Source organism: Cynocephalus volans, chromosome 3 (assembly GCF_027409185.1).
Source record: "Cynocephalus volans isolate mCynVol1 chromosome 3, mCynVol1.pri, whole genome shotgun sequence".
Taxonomy (NCBI): Eukaryota; Metazoa; Chordata; class Mammalia; order Dermoptera; family Cynocephalidae; genus Cynocephalus; species Cynocephalus volans.
Genome location: NC_084462.1, coordinates 62,974,715 through 62,993,495, shown reverse-complemented (window position 1 = coordinate 62,993,495; position 18,781 = coordinate 62,974,715). Strand labels below are relative to the sequence as shown.

Sequence of the window (18,781 nt, the reverse complement as noted above, 5' to 3'; positions counted from 1 at the left end):
ATAACAATAAAGGAGATTGAAGCTGTTATCAGAAGGCTCCCAACAAAGAAAAGCCCAGGACCAGATGGATTCACAGCAGAATTTTACCAAACATTCAAAGAGGAATTGACACCGATTCTTTACAAACTATTCCAAAAGATTGAAACGGACGCAAATCTCCCAAACTCATTCTATGAAGCAAACATCATCCTGATACCAAAACCAGGTAAAGATATAACCAAAAAAGAAAACTACAGGCCGATATCCTTGATGAATATAGATGCAAAAATCCTCACTAAAATACTAGCCTACAGAATACAGCAACACATACGAAAAATTATTCATCACGATCAAGTGGGATTCATCCCAGGGATGCAAGGTTGGTTCAACATACGCAAATCAATAAATGTGATACACCATATTAATAAACTCAAACACAAGGACCATATGATCATCTCTATAGATGCTGAAAAAGCATTTGATAAAGTTCAGCACTCATTCATGACAAAGACCCTCTATAAGTTAGGTACAGAGGGAAAGTATCTCAACATAATTAAAGCCATATATGCCAAACCCACAGCCAATATCATCCTGAATGGGGAAAAGCTGAAAGCTTTTCCTTTAAGAACAGGAACTAGACAAGGATGCCCACTCTCACCACTCCTATTCAACATAGTGTTGGAAGTACTAGCCAGAGCAATCAGAGAAGAGAAGGAAATAAAGGGCATCCAGATTGGAAAAGATGAAGTCAAACTGTCCCTGTTTGCAGATGACATGATCCTATATATCGAACAGCCTAAAACCTCTACAAAAAAACTGCTAGAATTGATAAATGATTTCAGCACAGTAGCAGGATACAAAATCAACACTCAAAAATCAGTAGCATTTCTTTTCTCCAATAGTGAACATGCAGAAAGAGAAATCAAGAAAGCCTGCCCATTGACAATAGCCACCAAAAAAATAAAATACTTAGGAATTGAGTTAACCAAGGAGGTGAAAAATCTCTATAATGAGAACTACAAAACACTGCTGAGAGAAATTAGAGAGGATACAAGAAGATGGAAAGATATCCCATGCTCTTGGATTGGAAGAATCAACATAGTGAAAATGTCCATACTACCCAAAGTGATATACAAATTCAATGCAATCCCCATCAAAATTCCAAAGACATTTTTCTCAGAAATGGAAAAAACTATCCAGACATTTATATGGAACAATAAAAGACCATGCATAGCCAAAGCAATGCTGAGCAAAAAAAATAAAGCTGGAGGCATAACACTACCTGACTTTAAGCTATACTACAAAGCTATAATAACCAAAACAGTATGGTACTGGCATAAAAACAGACACACTGACCAATGGAATAGAATAGAGAATCCAGAAATCAACCCACACACTTACTGTCAGCTGATCTTTGACAAAGGCATCAAGCCTATTCAGTGGCGAAGGGACTGCCTCTTCAGCAAATGGTGCTGGGACAACTGGATATCCATATGCAGGAGAATGAAACTTGATCCATACCTCTCGCCGTATACTCAAATCAACTCAAAATGGATTAAGGATTTAAATATACACCCTGAAACAATAAAACTTCTTAAAGAAAACATAGGAGAAACACTTCAGGAAATAGGACTGGGCACAAACTTCATGAATACGACCCCAAAAGCACGGGCAACCAAAGGAAAAATAAACAAATGGGATTATATCAAACTAAAAAGCTTCTGCACAGCAAAAGAAACAATTAACAGAGTTAAAAGACAACCAACAAAGTGGGAGAAAATATTTGCAAAATATACATCTGACAAAGGATTAATATCCAGAATATATAAGGAACTCAAACAACTGTACAAGAAGAAAACAAGCAACCCAATTAAAAAATGGGCAAAAGAGCTAAATAGGCATTTCTCTAAGGAAGATATACAAATGGCCAACAGACATATGAAAAAATGCTCAACATCACTCAGCATCCGGGAAATGCAGATCAAAACCACATTGAGATACCATCTAACCCCAGTTAGGATGGCTAAAATCCAAAAGACTCTGAACGATAAATGCTGGCGAGGCTGCGGAGAAAAAGGAACTCTCATACATTGTTGGTGGGACTGCAAAATGGTGCAGCCTCTATGGAAAATGGTATGGAGGTTCCTCAAACAATTGCAGATAGATCTACCATACGACCCAGCTATCCCACTGTTGGGAATATACCCAGAAGAATGGAAATCATCAAGTCGAAGGTATACCTGTTTCCCAATGTTCATCGCAGCCCTCTTTACAATAGCCAAGAGTTGGAACCAGCCCAAATGCCCATCATCGGATGAGTGGATACGGAAAATGTGGTACATCTACACAATGGAATACTACTCAGCTATAAAAACGAATGAAATACTGCCATTTGCAACAACATGGATGGACCTTGAGAGAATTATATTAAGTGAAACAAGTCAGGCACAGAAAGAGAAATACCACATGTTCTCACTTATTGGTGGGAGCTAAAAATTAATATATAAATTCACACACACACACACACACACACACACACACACAAACCGGGGGGGGGGGGGGGGGAAGAAGATATAACAACCACAATTATTTGAAGTTGATATGACAAGCAAACAGAAAGGACATTGTTGGGGGGAGGGGGGAGGGAAAAGGGAGGGAGGTCTTGGTGATGGGGAGCAATAATCAGCTACAATGTATATCGACAAAATAAAATTTTAAAAAATAAATAAATAAATAAATACTTGAGGGGCCGGCCCTGTGGCTCACTTGGGAGAGTGCAGCGCTGGCAGCACCGAGGCCACGGATTCGGATGCTATATAGGGATGGCCAGTGCGCTCACTGGCTGAGCGTGGTGCATAACGCACCACCGTGCCGAGGGTTGCAATCCCCTTACTGGTCAAAAAAAAAAAAAAAAAAAAACCTGAAAATGTGGAAGCAGCACTGGAACTGGGTGTTAAGGAGGAGTTTGAAGTACTCAGAAGAAGATAAAAAGATGAGGGAAAGTTTGGAACATCTTAGAGACTAGTTATGTGGTAGCAACCAGAATGCTCGTAGAAATATGGACTATAAAGACCATTCTAATGAGGTCTCAGATGTAAATGAGAAGGGACTTATTGGAAACTCGGGCAAAGATCATCCTTGCTATTAACTGGCAAGAAACTTGGCTGCATTCTGTTCATGCTCAAAAGTATTATGAAATGTGAAACTTAAAGGATCTACCCAGGATATTTGGTGGAAGAAATTTCTAAGCAGCAAAGCATTCAGGAAGCTGCATGGCTACTTGTAACCGCTTACACTGAGCTATGGTGGCAAAGGCTTGACATAAAGCCAGAATTTATAATTAAATGGGAAGCAGTGCTTAAATATTGGGAAAGTGTGCAGCCTCGCCATGTGGTAGAGAAGCAGAAAGCATTTTTAGGAGGACAACTCAATGGTGTACAACTGTTGGTTAAGGAGAATAGTGCAAAAACAAGGGATTGCCAAGAGAAGGAAGAAAAGACCTTGAAGGCATTTCAGAAATCTTGGAGGCTGTGTCTTCCATTACAGGACCAGAGGCCTGGGGAGACAGAATGGTCTCTAGAATCAGGCCTGAGGAGTCCTCCATGGGCTCACTGCCCAGGGCCACCTTGGTATGCTGCTCTCCACATCAGCACCTCAGCTGCTTTGGCTGCTCCAGCCATGGCTAAATTGGCCCCAGGTGCAGCTGGACCCACAGCTTTGGAAAATACAAGCCAGAAGCCTGGGTGGCATCCAGATGGTAAGTTTGTAGGCTTGTGGAATGCCAGAGCTGTGAAGGCTTGGGAGCCTCCCCGACAATTTCAAAGGATGTATGGGAAAGCCTGGAGTCACAGGAAGACATCTGTCGCAGGGGCAGAGTCACCACATAAAGTTTTCACTAGAGCAATGCCAAGAGGAAATGTGGGGTGGGAGTTGCAGCAGAAAAACCCCATGAAGTCCATGCCTAGTGGAGCCATGGGAGCAGGACCACCATGGAGACCCCAGAATTGTGGAGGTACCACTATGCAATGCCAGCCTGTGAGAGCTGAAGCATGGCCTCAGACCAGGAAAGCCATAGAAGTGGAGCTGCCCAAAGACTTGGGGACCCAACCCTCATACTAGCATGCAGAGGACATCGAACATGGAGTCAAGGTACATGATTCACCAGCTTCGAGCTTTAATGCCTGCCCCGCTGGGTTTCAAACTTGTTTGGGACCTGTTATCCCTTTCTTTAGGCCTATTTCTCCCTTTTTGAATGGGAATACATACCCTATGTTTGTCCCACCATTGTATCTTGGAAGTAGATAACTTGTATTGATTTCACAGATGGGACTTTGAACTTTGGACTTTTAAGTTGAAACAAGTTAAGACTGGGGATGGAATGAACATATTTACCTGTGAGAAGGACATGAACTTTGGGGGCCAGGGGCAGAATGTCGTGGATTGATTGATTTGTGTCTCCCAAAGTTCACATAACATATAAGAAGCTTAATTCCCACTGTAACAGTTAAGGGTTGGAAATCCTATTACAGTAATTAAAAGGTGGAGGCTTAAAGAGGTGATCAGATTGTAGGACCATGCTGTAGTGAATAGATTAATAGTGGTGGTCAGGGGTACAGTTCTGATGGCTTTAAAAGGAGAGTATGTGAGACTTTCTCTTTCTCCGCTCTGCCATTTCTGCCATGTGAGACCCCTGGGTCACTATTGCCAGATGTGTTCCCTGGACTTTGGACTTCCCAGCCTCCAAAGCTGTAAGCAATAAATTTTGTTTCCTTACAAATCACCCAGTTTCAGGTATTTATGTTATAAGCAACAGAAACAGACTGATACAAATGGCACGTTTCTCTCACGCCCCATGAATTTAATAACTGGTGTGTGCACTTTCCCCTTGAGAGACGGGATATCTCAACGTGGAAAAGCAGAGCCGTACACATGGTGCCCATACCACAGGCTGAAATACAAAAGAAAAATTTAAAAGTACTTCATAAAACAGGCTGAAGGACGCTCTTGGTGCCCGTGACTTGATCTCATTCACAACTTTTTATTATCTCCTTCAACACTGAACCATGATGCTGTTAATCTCAAGTGACATCCAATAATGGCAATTTTGATAAAAGAATTTTAACATTCTCTTCTGCTTTCTCTTCAAGCAGAATACTTTGTGCCTGGTTTTACAAGCTTCTCAGCAATAGCCTTCCTGGAACCCATCTTTGCTGCATAGAATATACGCTATTCTGAATGATGTCTCTTGGATCTTGGTCTCTTTTCTACATTCAGTAACTAGATCAGGAAGCACACCGTTCCCACCACCCGTTCTCTAGGAATGACAGCGAGCGGACTGGCATTCCAGTGCAACACCGCTTACTTGCACAGCAATGCCCTTCCCTGCTGCCCATGTAGTTGGTGCGGTCAGGATGTTTTTTCCAGTCTCTATCGGAGACCACAAAATAACCCTCACAAAAATTAAGTTTCTTCTTCAATAACAGGGAGTTCTCAGTGATAAAAATAAAATGCTGCCAGGCACAAGCCAAAAGGCAATTCATGCTCTTGCATGAGTAGTCTCACCTAACCATGAAGCAAAATACCAGAACACATGTGGTAGTAAGAGCTCTTCCACACGTGTGCTATTAATTTCATGTGACATCCAACAATGGCAATTTAATAAAAGCATTTTAATAGTGTCTTCTGCTTTCACTTAAAGCAGAATAATCTGTGCCTGGTTTTATATGCTTTTTAGCAACCGTGTGACTTAAACCCATTTTTGCTGTGTAGAATACATTCTATTCTGAATGATGTCCCTTTGATTTTGGTCTCTTCACCTTTACCAACAAAATTCATCAATTTTATACTGTAAAGTGTTATTTTATATTTATTCTAGAAAATTATTGGTTCATGAGAGGCCACTGTCCTTTGTTTGAAAATGACACAGGAAATTGGAGGGTGCTATTATTTGACAAAGCTTCACAATAAAATAATTCCCGAGGTACTGAGGAATGGATTGCTGACGGTGAAATCTGATTTTCAGATATTGTTTTACTTTCCTTTTTGGGCAGTATATCTGAAACCATCATATTTTCAAATAAATTTGTCTCAGTATCTACAGATTTATACTAAGTATGAGTACAACATTTATGGCAAAATGTTGAATTGTACATTACTGCTTATTATCACTATTTTTGAGTCACTGACCCATTTTTATAAAATGATATATAATGCAACACAAGAGCAACAACAAAACAAGTGAAGTTAGCTAATATCAACAATAACCCTCAAATTATGAAGCCTAGCTAAACTCCATCTCATTAACATGTTAGTTAACATTAAATCATTACATGCACATTCCTTAAGAATGCAATGGGATTTCCGAAAAAAAAATCATAATTAATCTTACATTTCAAGTTTGTAAAATGATGCCAAAAAAATTATTCCAATGCAGACCCCCTGTTATATACTTCAGGGATACTCAGTTCTCAGGACACACTTTCAGAAATACCAACCAAGCAGAATCTTTCAGAAACTACTGGCATGAGCACATTTTGCCTTTTCTTTGGCAAGGATTTTTTTTATTTTAAAAGGTACCCAACAATCACTTTTAGAAATTTTTCAGGAGGCTTATAAAATTGCACTCAGCAATGGAAATCCTAGATATTCTACACTATAACAGAGAATCCCAAAAGGTACTGCAATGAAAATATGTTTAAGGAAAAAAGAGATAGTTTTTAGGGAATTTGTGTCTCCAATGCAGACCTTTCCTCTCAGTCCAAATCCGAATTTCCATTTGCCACTAAAAAAAAAAAAAAAAAAAATTAGCTTTCAAGTCTTTCAGTAAAACCACATCTATTTTCAACGAAATGTAACTTGCCCCTTACTTTTAGTATGGTGAACAGGAAAGGACACAAAAAACCCTGAAAACCTTAATTTGAATACTTGGCACCAATAATTACCTGTTAAACTCCACTTCGCAATTTTCTAATCTATATGAAATAAGGACATCTTAAAAGCACCACAAACTCAGCCTGTATAAAACCAAATTCATGATCTTCTCCAAAATGGTCCTCTGCCAGAATGCTCCATCAGTTCCACAATCTAAAAACCTGGGAGTTATCTCTGACAATATTTTCTCATCCCTATATCCAATCCATCAGGAAAGTGTTCAATTTACCTCCTCAGTATTTCTCAAATCCATCTATTTCTTACTACCCTCACTGCCACTGTCCCAGCACAAGCTATCCGCATCTCTCAGCAGGACCGGAGCAAGTCTGCCACTGTTACGTGTCTCCAACCATCTTCTCAGCACCCCCTTGTCCCCTTTACCACCACCACCATCAGTTTTCTTCACAGATACCCAAGTGATCTTTTCAAAACACAGATCTGATGTTACCCACTTGCTTAAAACCCTCTGCAGCTTTCCATTGTTTAAGATAGACCAAAATCCTTGAGGCCAAAGTGCTACCCAGTCTGTCCCCTCCATCCTCTTCTGGTGTGGCTCTCCCCGTGGCTCTCTGCTCCAGCCACACTGACAGTTCAGCCTCTCAAACACAACACTCTGTTTCCTTCTACAAGGCAGGTGCTCCTCTTCACTGTCTGAAATGCTCTCTCCTTCTTCACCTGGGCATCTCACACTATTCCTTAAGTCTCCACTCAGGCAACACTTCCTCAAGAACTCTTCTCTGACCTCAAAGTCTCTATTGGGCTCCTCTGCATAGAACCATGTTCCCTACCTGGGCTGTGATTATGCCATCGTGGTGTATTTGATTAACATCTATCTTCCCCACTGCAGTATACACTAATGGCAGCATATATTGTGCTTCATTCATCATTATATCTCCAGCACCTGACAACATATTGGTACATAGTAGGTGCTCAGTTTGTTGAAAGAATAAATACATGAACAGAGGAATCAGTACCATCTGCCAATTCCCATTTATCTCTTACGATTCAGTATTTTATCATTGGTTGTGAAGCAACTGTCACACGAGCTATACAACTTTGCTCTTAAGGATTATGAGTCACTAGACTCAGCTTCTTGAAATTAAAGACGTTGTCTTACTCAGATTTGAAAATAAAGAGAGGCAATACAGATTGGTTAAGAACTCGGGATGTGAACAGGAATAGGTTGGGTTCCATCCAGGCCCTCATGCTTACTGTGTGACCTAGAGGCAAGTTACTCAACTTCTTTGCATATCAGTTTCTTCATCTGTGAAGTAGGTATAAAATAGTACCTACCTTGTAAGGTTATTGTGAAAATTAACTAAAACTGTACATATAAATGCCAACACAGGGTAATTCTTACTATTCCACAAATGACTGTAAAATAATAGTAACTGATAGACTTCACTAGGCAAATACACAAAAATATTGCAATAAAAGTAATCAGTGCCTGTAGGGCTACTAATTTCTACCTAAAGCTTCCTGATATCCCAACAAATATTGTCCCCAGACAATCCTAGGCAATGGAACCTTGCAAAAATACAAAGGAAGAATGTGTCTGTGGTATTGGGCACTCCTAACACAGTGCAATGACAGTTCAATAGAAAGCTTTCCTCAAGTCTCTATTCTTTAAAACTAATAATAATAATTATAATATCAATCTACTAATAGTATGTAAATCACATATCTCAGAAAAACGAAGGGAACCAAGCAGTGAAGCACACTAAAAATAGGATAAGAACAACAACAAAAAAAATTAATGGGATAATTCTTCTGTAGTTCAAAGTACAAGAAAAAATTAAGTTGAATACCTAAAAAAGGTATAAATGCATATAATATCGTTAACAATTTGGCTTTGCAAATTCAATTTTAACTCTGGTTATCATTAATTGTATCAAATTGAAGAACTGGGAGAATGACATTTTTAAAATTTCATGGTCAAGTCTTTTAGGAAAGCCACATTTACTTGCAGAGAAATGTAACCTTGCTCCTTAATTTTAGTATGGTGAAAAGGAAAGGACACAGAACTGCAAAGCTGAAAACCTTAATTTGAATACTTGGCAACAGTAATTAGCTGTTAACTTCCATAAGCCACAATTTTCTCATCTATATAAAATAAGGATATCTGCTGGCAAAATGTCAATAATTGTTAAACATCTATGGCAAGAATGCTTCGATTGATTATACTGGACCATTTTTGTGTATGTTTTAATTTTTCCATTATAAAGCATTAATAGAAAGGATAACCTCTGCTTAGCTGCCTCACTGTTGTATGGATCAAAAGAAGTAAAATATATTATCGTATTATGTCAGGTAGTGTCTAAGTAGTTTAAAATATTTTTTTTAAGTCTTCTCCATTAAATATAAGATGTAGCCAAAAAGATAACTAAGGATTTTAAAAAACCAATTCTAGGAACACTTGATGGTGTCCTCTACTGACACTTTTCCGTAAAGAATCACGATTTTCTTATCAAAAAGCAATGGTTCGGGAAAAAGTCAACCAACATGTTCTGCAAGTAAATGTAGATATTAGTTGTCTTTTGCCAATCTGCAGATAAAAATTAACAGACAACATGTATAATTTTTTGTCTTTAGCATCAATAGATCAATTTGGGTATACTAGAGCCTAACATGTGATTTCTAATTCAATTTATTAATTAATTCAACAAATGTTGAATAGCTGGTTACTGTGCCAACCTTGGTGCCAGGTGTTGGGGGTAGAGCAGAAAACAAAGACATGATGCCTGCCTTCCTGGGTACAAACTTGTACATTTATTCAGCCTCATTATATCACAATTGTAATTCTATGGCTGTGCAGAGTATACCCACAATGAGAATGGCACCGCTGATATTGGACAGTAGACAACCTGCAAATTTGAACATGGCTGCAGCTCTGGAGTCAAACACAGGATTTCTCAACTTGGCACTATTGACATTTTGAGCTAATTCATGGTTATGGGGGCAGTCTTGTGCACTGTAGCAACATCCCTGGCTTCTACCCACTAGATATCTCCTTCCATTTGTCAACCAAAAATGTCTTCAGACACTGCCAAATGTCTACTTGCATAAAAGTTTGAGCAAAATCACCCCGCTTTGAGAACCCACTGGTCTAATATTAGTAGCTAGTATGATTACTGTCAAAATTCAAACCCAAAAGCTCATAAAGGGTAGGAATTCGCTTTCTCCATCTCCCCTTCCACCTTCCTTCAAGGGTAACCATTTTTAAGTTTGCTGTGAAGACATTTTTAATTACACGTATGAACACACACACATGAAGAACAAATTTTTTCCTCTTTTTAATTTCTGAAACTTGCTTTTTTCATTTAATACTATATGTCAGTAGATATCTATCCATCTTCATCTCTTTTCTTCACAAGCTTCAAAGGGGTCTTCATTATGAGTGTATCCTACTTTAAGCTTTTACCATTGATTTGCATTTATATATTTTTCAGTTTTTGTTATTTCTAATAATGCTATAATGGAAAAATGCTATAATTAAATAGCCTTGCACATCAATTTTCCATAAGTTTGCAAAGATTTCTACAGCACTAACTCTCAGAAGTGGAACTGCTGAGGCAAGGGTATACACATTTTAAATTTTACTAGGTGCTGCCAAGAGCCCTCCTTTTCTTCTTCCCAGGCGGACATAAGAATGAAATAAGAATGCATCTTAAATGGTTTGTAAGAGTGATACATATTAAATATCCCCTATTCACAACCAAGGCATTCCTGGAGTAATCTTCCCCTCTAAGTCTCCTTGTATCTTTTTTTAAGTTAACGAAAAGTGACTTACATTCCTTTTTTAAAAAATCCTCTTCACAGCAGTCCCAGGAGGGCTATTTTAAGCAATAGCAAGATAAAGCAGTGAACATAATCAACCGCTTATAAATAAGGGGAAATGTGTACTATAGCCAACGTTTTCAATGTGACAAGTTTGCTTACCAATCATTATTTTAACTATTATAGATGAAATGCAGAGGATTTTTTTTTCCACTCACTCCAGGATTTTCATTATATTTTATATTGATTTTTATCACAGAATTATAGGATAAAGTTACACTGTAATTGATATGCTTTAATAAACTTAATTTAACATCTTTCCCTGACTCTCAGGACACTTGCAGTAAGGAAACGACCTTAGGCAGTGTTAAATTTAGGTCCAGTCAATAGTTCTCAAGGAGAAGAGACGATCTTTACACTTAAAGAAAAAAAGTTTGAGCATCATCAGTTCAAATAAATGCAGAGTCACTACCTTAATTTGGCACCATAAATCTCTTAACAAGCAATAAATATGAATTATGACTAGTACATTTACAGTATTATGAAGTAAAACACTTAATGGCATGTAACAGTTGCTCACTATATAGCCTGTATGACCTTGATGAGACTCTAGTAAATTTCCTTCTTGGGAGCATCCAATTATAAATGAATACTAAGGACTGGAAGGAAATATGGAAAAGTGAAAGCAGCTGCTTTGTTAGGAAAGCAGAACAATGCTCGTTTATTTTCTATTCACTTATGTTGTTTGGGCTATAAATCACTGTAAATTCGCTACTTGCATAATTACTTCCATTGGATCCCCTTGAGAATTCACCCACTTGGTATAAAGCTTGCTACTTAAAGAGTGGTGCTCTGACCAGCAACATCCACATCTTCCAGGAGCGTGTTAAAAATGCAGAATCTCGGGCCCACCCGTGGCTCACTCGGGAGAGTGCGGTGCTGATAACACCAAGGCCCCGGGTTTGGATCCCATACAGGGATGGCTGGTTCGCTCACTGGCTGAGCGTGGTGCTGACAACACCAAGTCAAGGGTTAAGATCCCCTTACCGGTCATCTTTAAAAAAAAAAAAAAAAAAAAATGCAGAATCTCAGGCTCTGTCTCTGACCTACTGAATCAGCTTCTGCATTCCAGGGGATTCCTGTGCACATTAAAGTTTGAGAAGCCTTGGTCGACAGGACCTAGAGCAGCCATTCTAAAAGGGTGGGGTGTACGGGGAACAATTTTCTCCTCCAGGGTACATCTGACAATGTCTGGGACATTTTTCAGTGGGTACAACTAGGACAGAGGCCAGGGATGCTGCTAAACATCCCACAAGGCACAAGACACACCCCACCCCCATATCAAAGCATTATCCAGCACAAAATTTCAGAGGTTGAGAAACTCTGACCTAGAAGAAAAAGAGTTTGGCCCAATTCCATATATACTGTTGATGGTTTAAAAACAAAAGAAAACTAAAAACAAAACTCAAAAGTTTATACTGTCCTTGTCAGAATTCAAATATTGATTTTTAAGTCCTATTTTTAAGTAAAAGCTATATTCTATAAATCTACTTTAGAAAAAGAGCATGAGGTCACTGAATTAAACAGAGTAGGAGAAACAATATCATGTTTCAATAAAATGGGAAGAAAACATCTAAATTAAAGTTTCACCATAGAGGCTGGGTGTTTTGCTCAGTTGGTTAGAATGTGGCCTTGTAACACCAAAATCAAGGGTTTGGATCCCCATACCAGCCAGCCACCAAAAACCAAAAACGACAGTAAAAAAAGCTTCATCACAGAACAGAAAAGGGTAATTAATAATAATCTTTTATATCGTGTTGTCATAATAAAACTATACCTATGTTGTACTGGAGAGCAGATTTCTAGAGAAACAAATTCTAAACTTCTTTCAAAAACTGTTTCAATACTTAACTCTCATTGTCGACATGCTTATTTAATATTGAACTATCATCCGAATGAATTTAATTCCAATATTTAGAGGAGAAAAATAACGCTATTAAAAGAAAAATGTTCTGTACTTAAATTACTGAACTAAAAACTCATATCCTAATTATAAAAAATTACTTGCTTGATCTAATTTGTAGATTATAGGTTGGGAAAAACAACTATTCTGACAACTGACTGAAAACCTTCTCAGAGTTCCACTGATAGGCTACATTAATAAACTCAGATACATCTGCAATGTATCAAGGAATACACTAATAAAACCCTACTTTCCAGGTACTCATAGTCTAGCTCATACAGCACATTTAGTATTTGCTAGGAAAACAAAATAATTTTTAATTTCAAATTAAATGGTGTGAAAAGTTTATCCAAAGACATGCACATAGATAAAAGCAGAGCTGACAGTCACTCACTATATGTGTATTTCTGTTAGCTTCTAAAAATGTTAATTAAAATGACTAAAGGTAAGAAAAAAAATCTTTCATAGCTCTAATTTTCTGTGAGTTATTTTATATTCCTCTGAATGAAGCACTTAGCCACCACATTTACTAAAAATAAAGTTTCAACCCTTAAAAATGTCACACAGCTAAGAAATATAACTGACTAATGACTATCTAATTTCCATAAATCATTGTCCCAATCACAGTTAGGTCAATTTAAAAGGCTTGTACTATCTTAATGTACTAGTTAATTATATTTTAATATACATAAAATTGCCTTCTGGTCCATTTTCCACAGTTTCATGACCTTCCATCAGCCAAATAGGTATGGCTACTGGCTGACTAGATAGTGGCTCACAGAAAACCAGAAGAAACAGTTATTATTTAGAATCTAAGATGAATATATAAACAATAAAATGTAAACATAAAAGCAATTATAGTTGAAAGGACCTAAAAAACATCTACTACCACCTTCTCATTTTATTTATTTATTTATTTTTGGCAGCTGACTGGTATACCTTCTCATTTTAGAGGAAGAAATAGATAATCAGCAAGGTCAAGTAATAATGCCCAAGGAAACACAGCCAGTTAGTGGCAGGTCTTCTGATGCCACACAGTACTCTCAGCCACCCCACTTTCAAAGGCAGTTGTACACAAAATCATATTAACATTTAGGAACAAATGTACAATTACATCATCTATTCGATGTCACTTTGTTCTTCAAGATGATCACTTACTAAGAGCACACAGAATCTTAGAATTTTACAGCTGGAAGGGGGAGCCTCTACTGACCTCTCACCTCACAGGTGAGGACACTAATATCCAGAGAGATGCTCCATTCATTCATTCTACAAACACTCACTTTGCTCCTACAACAAGCTCGGTCTTGAGAATACAAAGATAAACAGGATAGGAATCATATGTCTTAAGGAGCTCACATGGGACAAAAAGAAAAAACATATAAATGTAATACAACGAGATGGCTATTATAAGAGCAATATTCATTAAGTACAGTGGGGGTAGGTAGAAAGAAGGATGTAATCAGCGGTGGTTATAACACTAAACACCAGGCATGAACAGAGACAGCTATGTACACCATTTAATGCTTGGCTACAATGTTTGATATTAAAACAGATAAAGCAGATTTAGTTCCAGTTTCACCAAAAGGGGTAGGGAACTATCACGTTCTAGAGTGTCAGTCACTGTGCCTGGCATTTTATATATTAATACTGTAAATGACTCTGAGAGGTAAGCAGTATTATCTCCATTTTTCAAAGAAGGAAGCCAGCTGTGAGAAGCTTGTCCAAGTTAGATACTCCAGAGCCATATTTGAATCCAGATTTGTCTCGCTCCAAAATCACATTCCTTTCTTTCTGTTAGACTTAACTCTCTGCCCAGGATTTTCTTAATTTGTTTAAATCACCATCCACCTTATTTCTCTACAGTCTACAATAAGCAATACATCCTGCGATGAATAATTCTAGTCTTCAAAATTATTACTTCTGAAATCAGGAATCATAGTTCAAAAACCTTAACGAAGGAAAGGCAAGAACAAGTTCTTCTTATACCCAAACTAGTTTTCCTCTATTTAAGAAATTCGCTCATACAAACGGAAACACAGATGTAATGAACCTGTACTTCATCTCTTGCTTAAAGGATTCCTACGTTCTCTGTTTAGATCACACCACAGGTGCTCCATAAATGGTAGTATTTTTCTTCAAAGTATTGAGAAAAGACTAAGACGTTCTAAAGCACGTGAAATTTGAAGAAGCATTAAGCATTTTCTTTTGTTGTTTCTGTTCCGGTTCAACACACCTTGAAAGACAGTAGACTGGAAAGAGCCATGCTCTAAAGGAGCCAGTGAGGAACTTAAGATGCAAACAGATTAGCCCAGAAGCCAGGGAAAGTCGCTGCCTAGCGTTCTACAACAAACACATTTCATCTGCGGGGAAAGGAAATATTTTCAAATGCTTTGGGGGCGGGGGAGGGAGATGGAGGAGAAGAAAGGCACAGGGGGTAGAAGATCAAATCTCAGTCCCGTGCGGTAAACCCAGAGAGTCTCCATACCCCGTGAATAAGCACCAAAGAGGAAGCCCAGCTGAAGCCACGAAAGGAAAGCCCTGCGAGATAACGATGGCGTTTTTTACTGAAAAAGTTGTATGGAAGTATATACCAAGCCAACCCAACAGTTTCCAGTGATGCAGGTCCTGCAACCACAGCGAAAGCCAAAGTGGCCTTATCTCTGCATTTCCATGAAGAGACCTCCCGGACCACCCCTCCGCCGCCCAGGCTCACCTCCCGGCGCGTCGCCCCCTGCGCCGGCGGGACCCCAGGGGCCCGCGACCAGCTGAAGCAGGAGGAGGAGGCGGAGCGGACGGAGCCCGGACCCCCGCGCCGCCATCGCCCGGCCCGCGCGGGAAGGCGGACGCCTGGGGGACGGAGCGCGGAGCGTGGGTCAGAGCGAAGGGAAGGCAGACGCAGCGGACGCGCCGCTCGGATCGGCTCCGCAGCGCCGGCCGGGGAAACCTCGCCCTCGAGTCTTTCGGCGGGCTTCCGATGCTCGAGGCTCCCAGCCCGCCCAAGCCCCGCCTCTTTCTCTCTGGCCCCGCCCCGTCCGCTCCGCCCCGCCTCCGCTCCGCCCAGTCGTTTCCTCGGCTCCGCCTCTGGTGCGGCCCCGTTGGTTTCTAGCCCCGCCTATCCACACCTGGCCCCGCCCCTCCCCCTGGTCCCGCCTCCAAGCCGGACTTTTGCGGGGTGCAGTCTTGGAGCAGCGTCCCAGGAAGGGAAAGGTCCCTCGTCTAACCACCTGGTGACCTTGGCCAAGTCACTGCTTACCTAGCATAACAACCATGAATTAATGTCTGCTCTGTGCTCAGCGTCAAGAGGGGAACCAGACGGACAGACTGCTCCCAACACACAGAAAACCAGCAAACGTAAAGTAATTCGAGCTGTGAACAGAGCTGCGAAAGAAACCAGCGGGACGCTGCGACAAAATAACGGTGGGAGAGATCTTGTTCATGGTTCCAAGCTGCAGTGCTCTCCACTCGGCCCCACTGCCCATTACATTCTTCCTTACCAGGAAGGCACCAGTCACAGCCTGCCTGCCTCGTGGGGCTGTTGTAGGGTCCAATTGACCCCCATCGGGAGATCTGTATTCTGGACCAGAGAGGCGATCCTGGGCAAGTCACCCTCCCTCTCTGGGCCTGTTTCTTCGTACTTAAAACGAGGCGGATAAACTGGAGGACTGGGAAGTTCAGCTCTGACACGCATTCACGCCATTCACGGAAATGATATGTGATTGCCTCAAACGTGGCCAGTGCCCTCCGTGTTGCCATCAATTAACATTTGTAAATATTAGTGACTCCGTCTGCCACAGACACTTAGCAGCTCCGATGGAGATTGAAGCTGATTGCTGGCATCCGGTCGCAGATCCCTCTAGAGCCTATACTTCATCCCTTCTGTTCATAATTGATTAGAAAGCTTCAGTTGGCTGAAGAGATTCAGGCGAATTCTCTTTAAACTTCAGTGGCAGAGCGTGCTGCTGACTCTTCACAGAAAGCTTTATGCAGTTGACACCTCTAAGACTCGTTGTGAGCAGAAATTCCACTCCAAGCTCCAGACTCCGTAAATCTGTTAAAAGCTAAACCTAGTAGCAAAGCATCTAAACAGCAAATCTCAGTTAAGACTTTTTTCCTAAGTCTAAGTACAACCAGGAAAATAGAAACAATATCCAGTGAAATCAGTCTGCTTAAGCAGGACTTAAAGGCCACAGAAAAAGGATGCATAAGATGATAATCAGGTTAGTCATTAATTACACTTCTACACAGCAGTAAAAACAGTGCTTATTGCCCCTTCACTGAAAATTTATATATATATATATATATATATATATATATATATATATATATATATATATATATATATATATATATATATATATATATTTTTTTTTTTTTTTTGTCTTTTTGTGACCGGTAAGGGGATCGCAACCCTTGGCTTGGTGTCGCCCGCACCGCGCTCAGCCAGTGAGCGCACCGGCCATTCCTATATAGGATCCGAACCCGCGGCGGGAGCGCCACTGCGCTCCCAAGCGCCGCACTCTCCCGAGTGCGCCAAGGGGCCGGCCCGCAAATTTATATTTTGCTCTGAAGAATTTAGGGAACTTACAGACACTTATGCAATCCATCCTAACAGTATTTGGATGACTTTAAAGTGTTGTTCTGCTTTTACAGCTAAAGGATTTGAAACAGAGGAGTTGAATAACTGCTGAAGGTCACAGTACCTGTCAGTGGCAAAACTAGAATTAAATGGTTGTTAGCTCAGCCAGGGCAAGCATAATTGGAACTCCTAGACCTCCCCAGAGTGTTATATCAATAACCATGAGAACAACAGTTATTTACATAATCTGCAAAAAAATACTATTGTCATTGTTTTTAAGTGAAAGGCAAGGTGTGTAATTTATTGGGCACTTTAAAACCTAAGCAAATTATCATAGAGTATAATGTATGCATCTTTTTGGATGGATTTTTTCCTAGAAGGATATGCCAATTATTCATAGTTGCTGGATGTGGTGGCCACACTTGATTCTGATAAGAGGTATCTCCACACTGATAGGAGACACTAGCTGATTAAATGACGATGAAAACAGCTGCTGTCGCTGCAGCCACCACCCACAAAGTTCCCCTAAAGTAGCATCTGTCTACCAACTTTCTGAGACTTAACCAAAGGGACTGTCATACAGTCTTTGCATCCCAGGCTCCACATTTTCCTCTGAAGATGGTGGGATTTTTATTACACTTTGCTGTCTTCGCTCATCCTGTTCCTCCTCCCCTTCTCTTAATATCCAAATCCACCCATTCTTCAAGCTCCACTTCAAATGCCATTTGCCTTCTTTTTGTCTATTTCCCTAAAAATCTTATGTCCTCTACCAGATAATGAGTTCCTCAGCCTAGAGTCTATGTCTTATCTTTATAGTACCTGCTAGCCAGTTAGTACCTTGCCATAGAAAGTAGAATTTCATAATTATCACATGGACCCTGCTAAGTCATGTGGAATGTAACAGGTTAAGCGCTTCTTAATATACTAGCTCATTTAATCTCAAGCAATATTACAAGGACAGTACTTTTATTACCCTTGTTTAGTTTTGGCCAACTCCTTCTCACTTTTCTTGGCAGGTTTCTCCCTTTCCACCCGGGCTCTGCACATGGGGAATTCCACAGGCTTGGACCTATTCTCTTGTCTCTGTATACTCCCTCCCTCAGTGATCTTATTCATTTCTCCAACTTTCAATACCATTCATATGCTGACAGTGACCAGATTCGTACTCAGGTGCTGATCTCACCTCTCAGCTCCAGTATATCCTCCTATGTAATTGACATCATTGTCACTTGGACATGTCACTTAATATGTCCCAAACCATTTTATCCTCTTTTAGACTCATTTTATCTGAGTCGTCCCACCTCAGTCAATGGTACCACCATCCTGCTAATTACTCAAGCTAAAAATCTAGAAGTCATCCTTAGTTTCTCCCTCACCCACCAAGTATAATTCAACCTTAAATCCTATTAATCTTGAATTTATCTTGAATCCACATCCTACTTCTCTCCACTCCTACTACTCTACTCTTCCATTTCATCTAGCTTAGACTCCTGCCCCAGACTCTCAACTGCCGCCTCTAACATTCTGCAGATGACAGCCTGAGTGACCATCTT

At 40.0% G+C, this 18,781-nt stretch overlaps 1 protein-coding gene across 1 annotated transcript in view; it reads right to left on the bottom strand.

Annotated features, from left to right (window-relative positions):
* Positions 1–15,471, bottom strand: part of CHRNA5 (cholinergic receptor nicotinic alpha 5 subunit) — a 32,486-nt gene extending 17,015 nt beyond the window's left edge. Inside the window, exon 1 of the mRNA XM_063090016.1 lies at positions 15,366–15,471. Within this exon, the coding sequence (XP_062946086.1) occupies positions 15,366–15,471 (106 nt within the window). The remainder of the gene's footprint in view (positions 1–15,365) is intronic.
* Between the last annotated feature and the right edge of the window lie 3,310 nt (positions 15,472–18,781).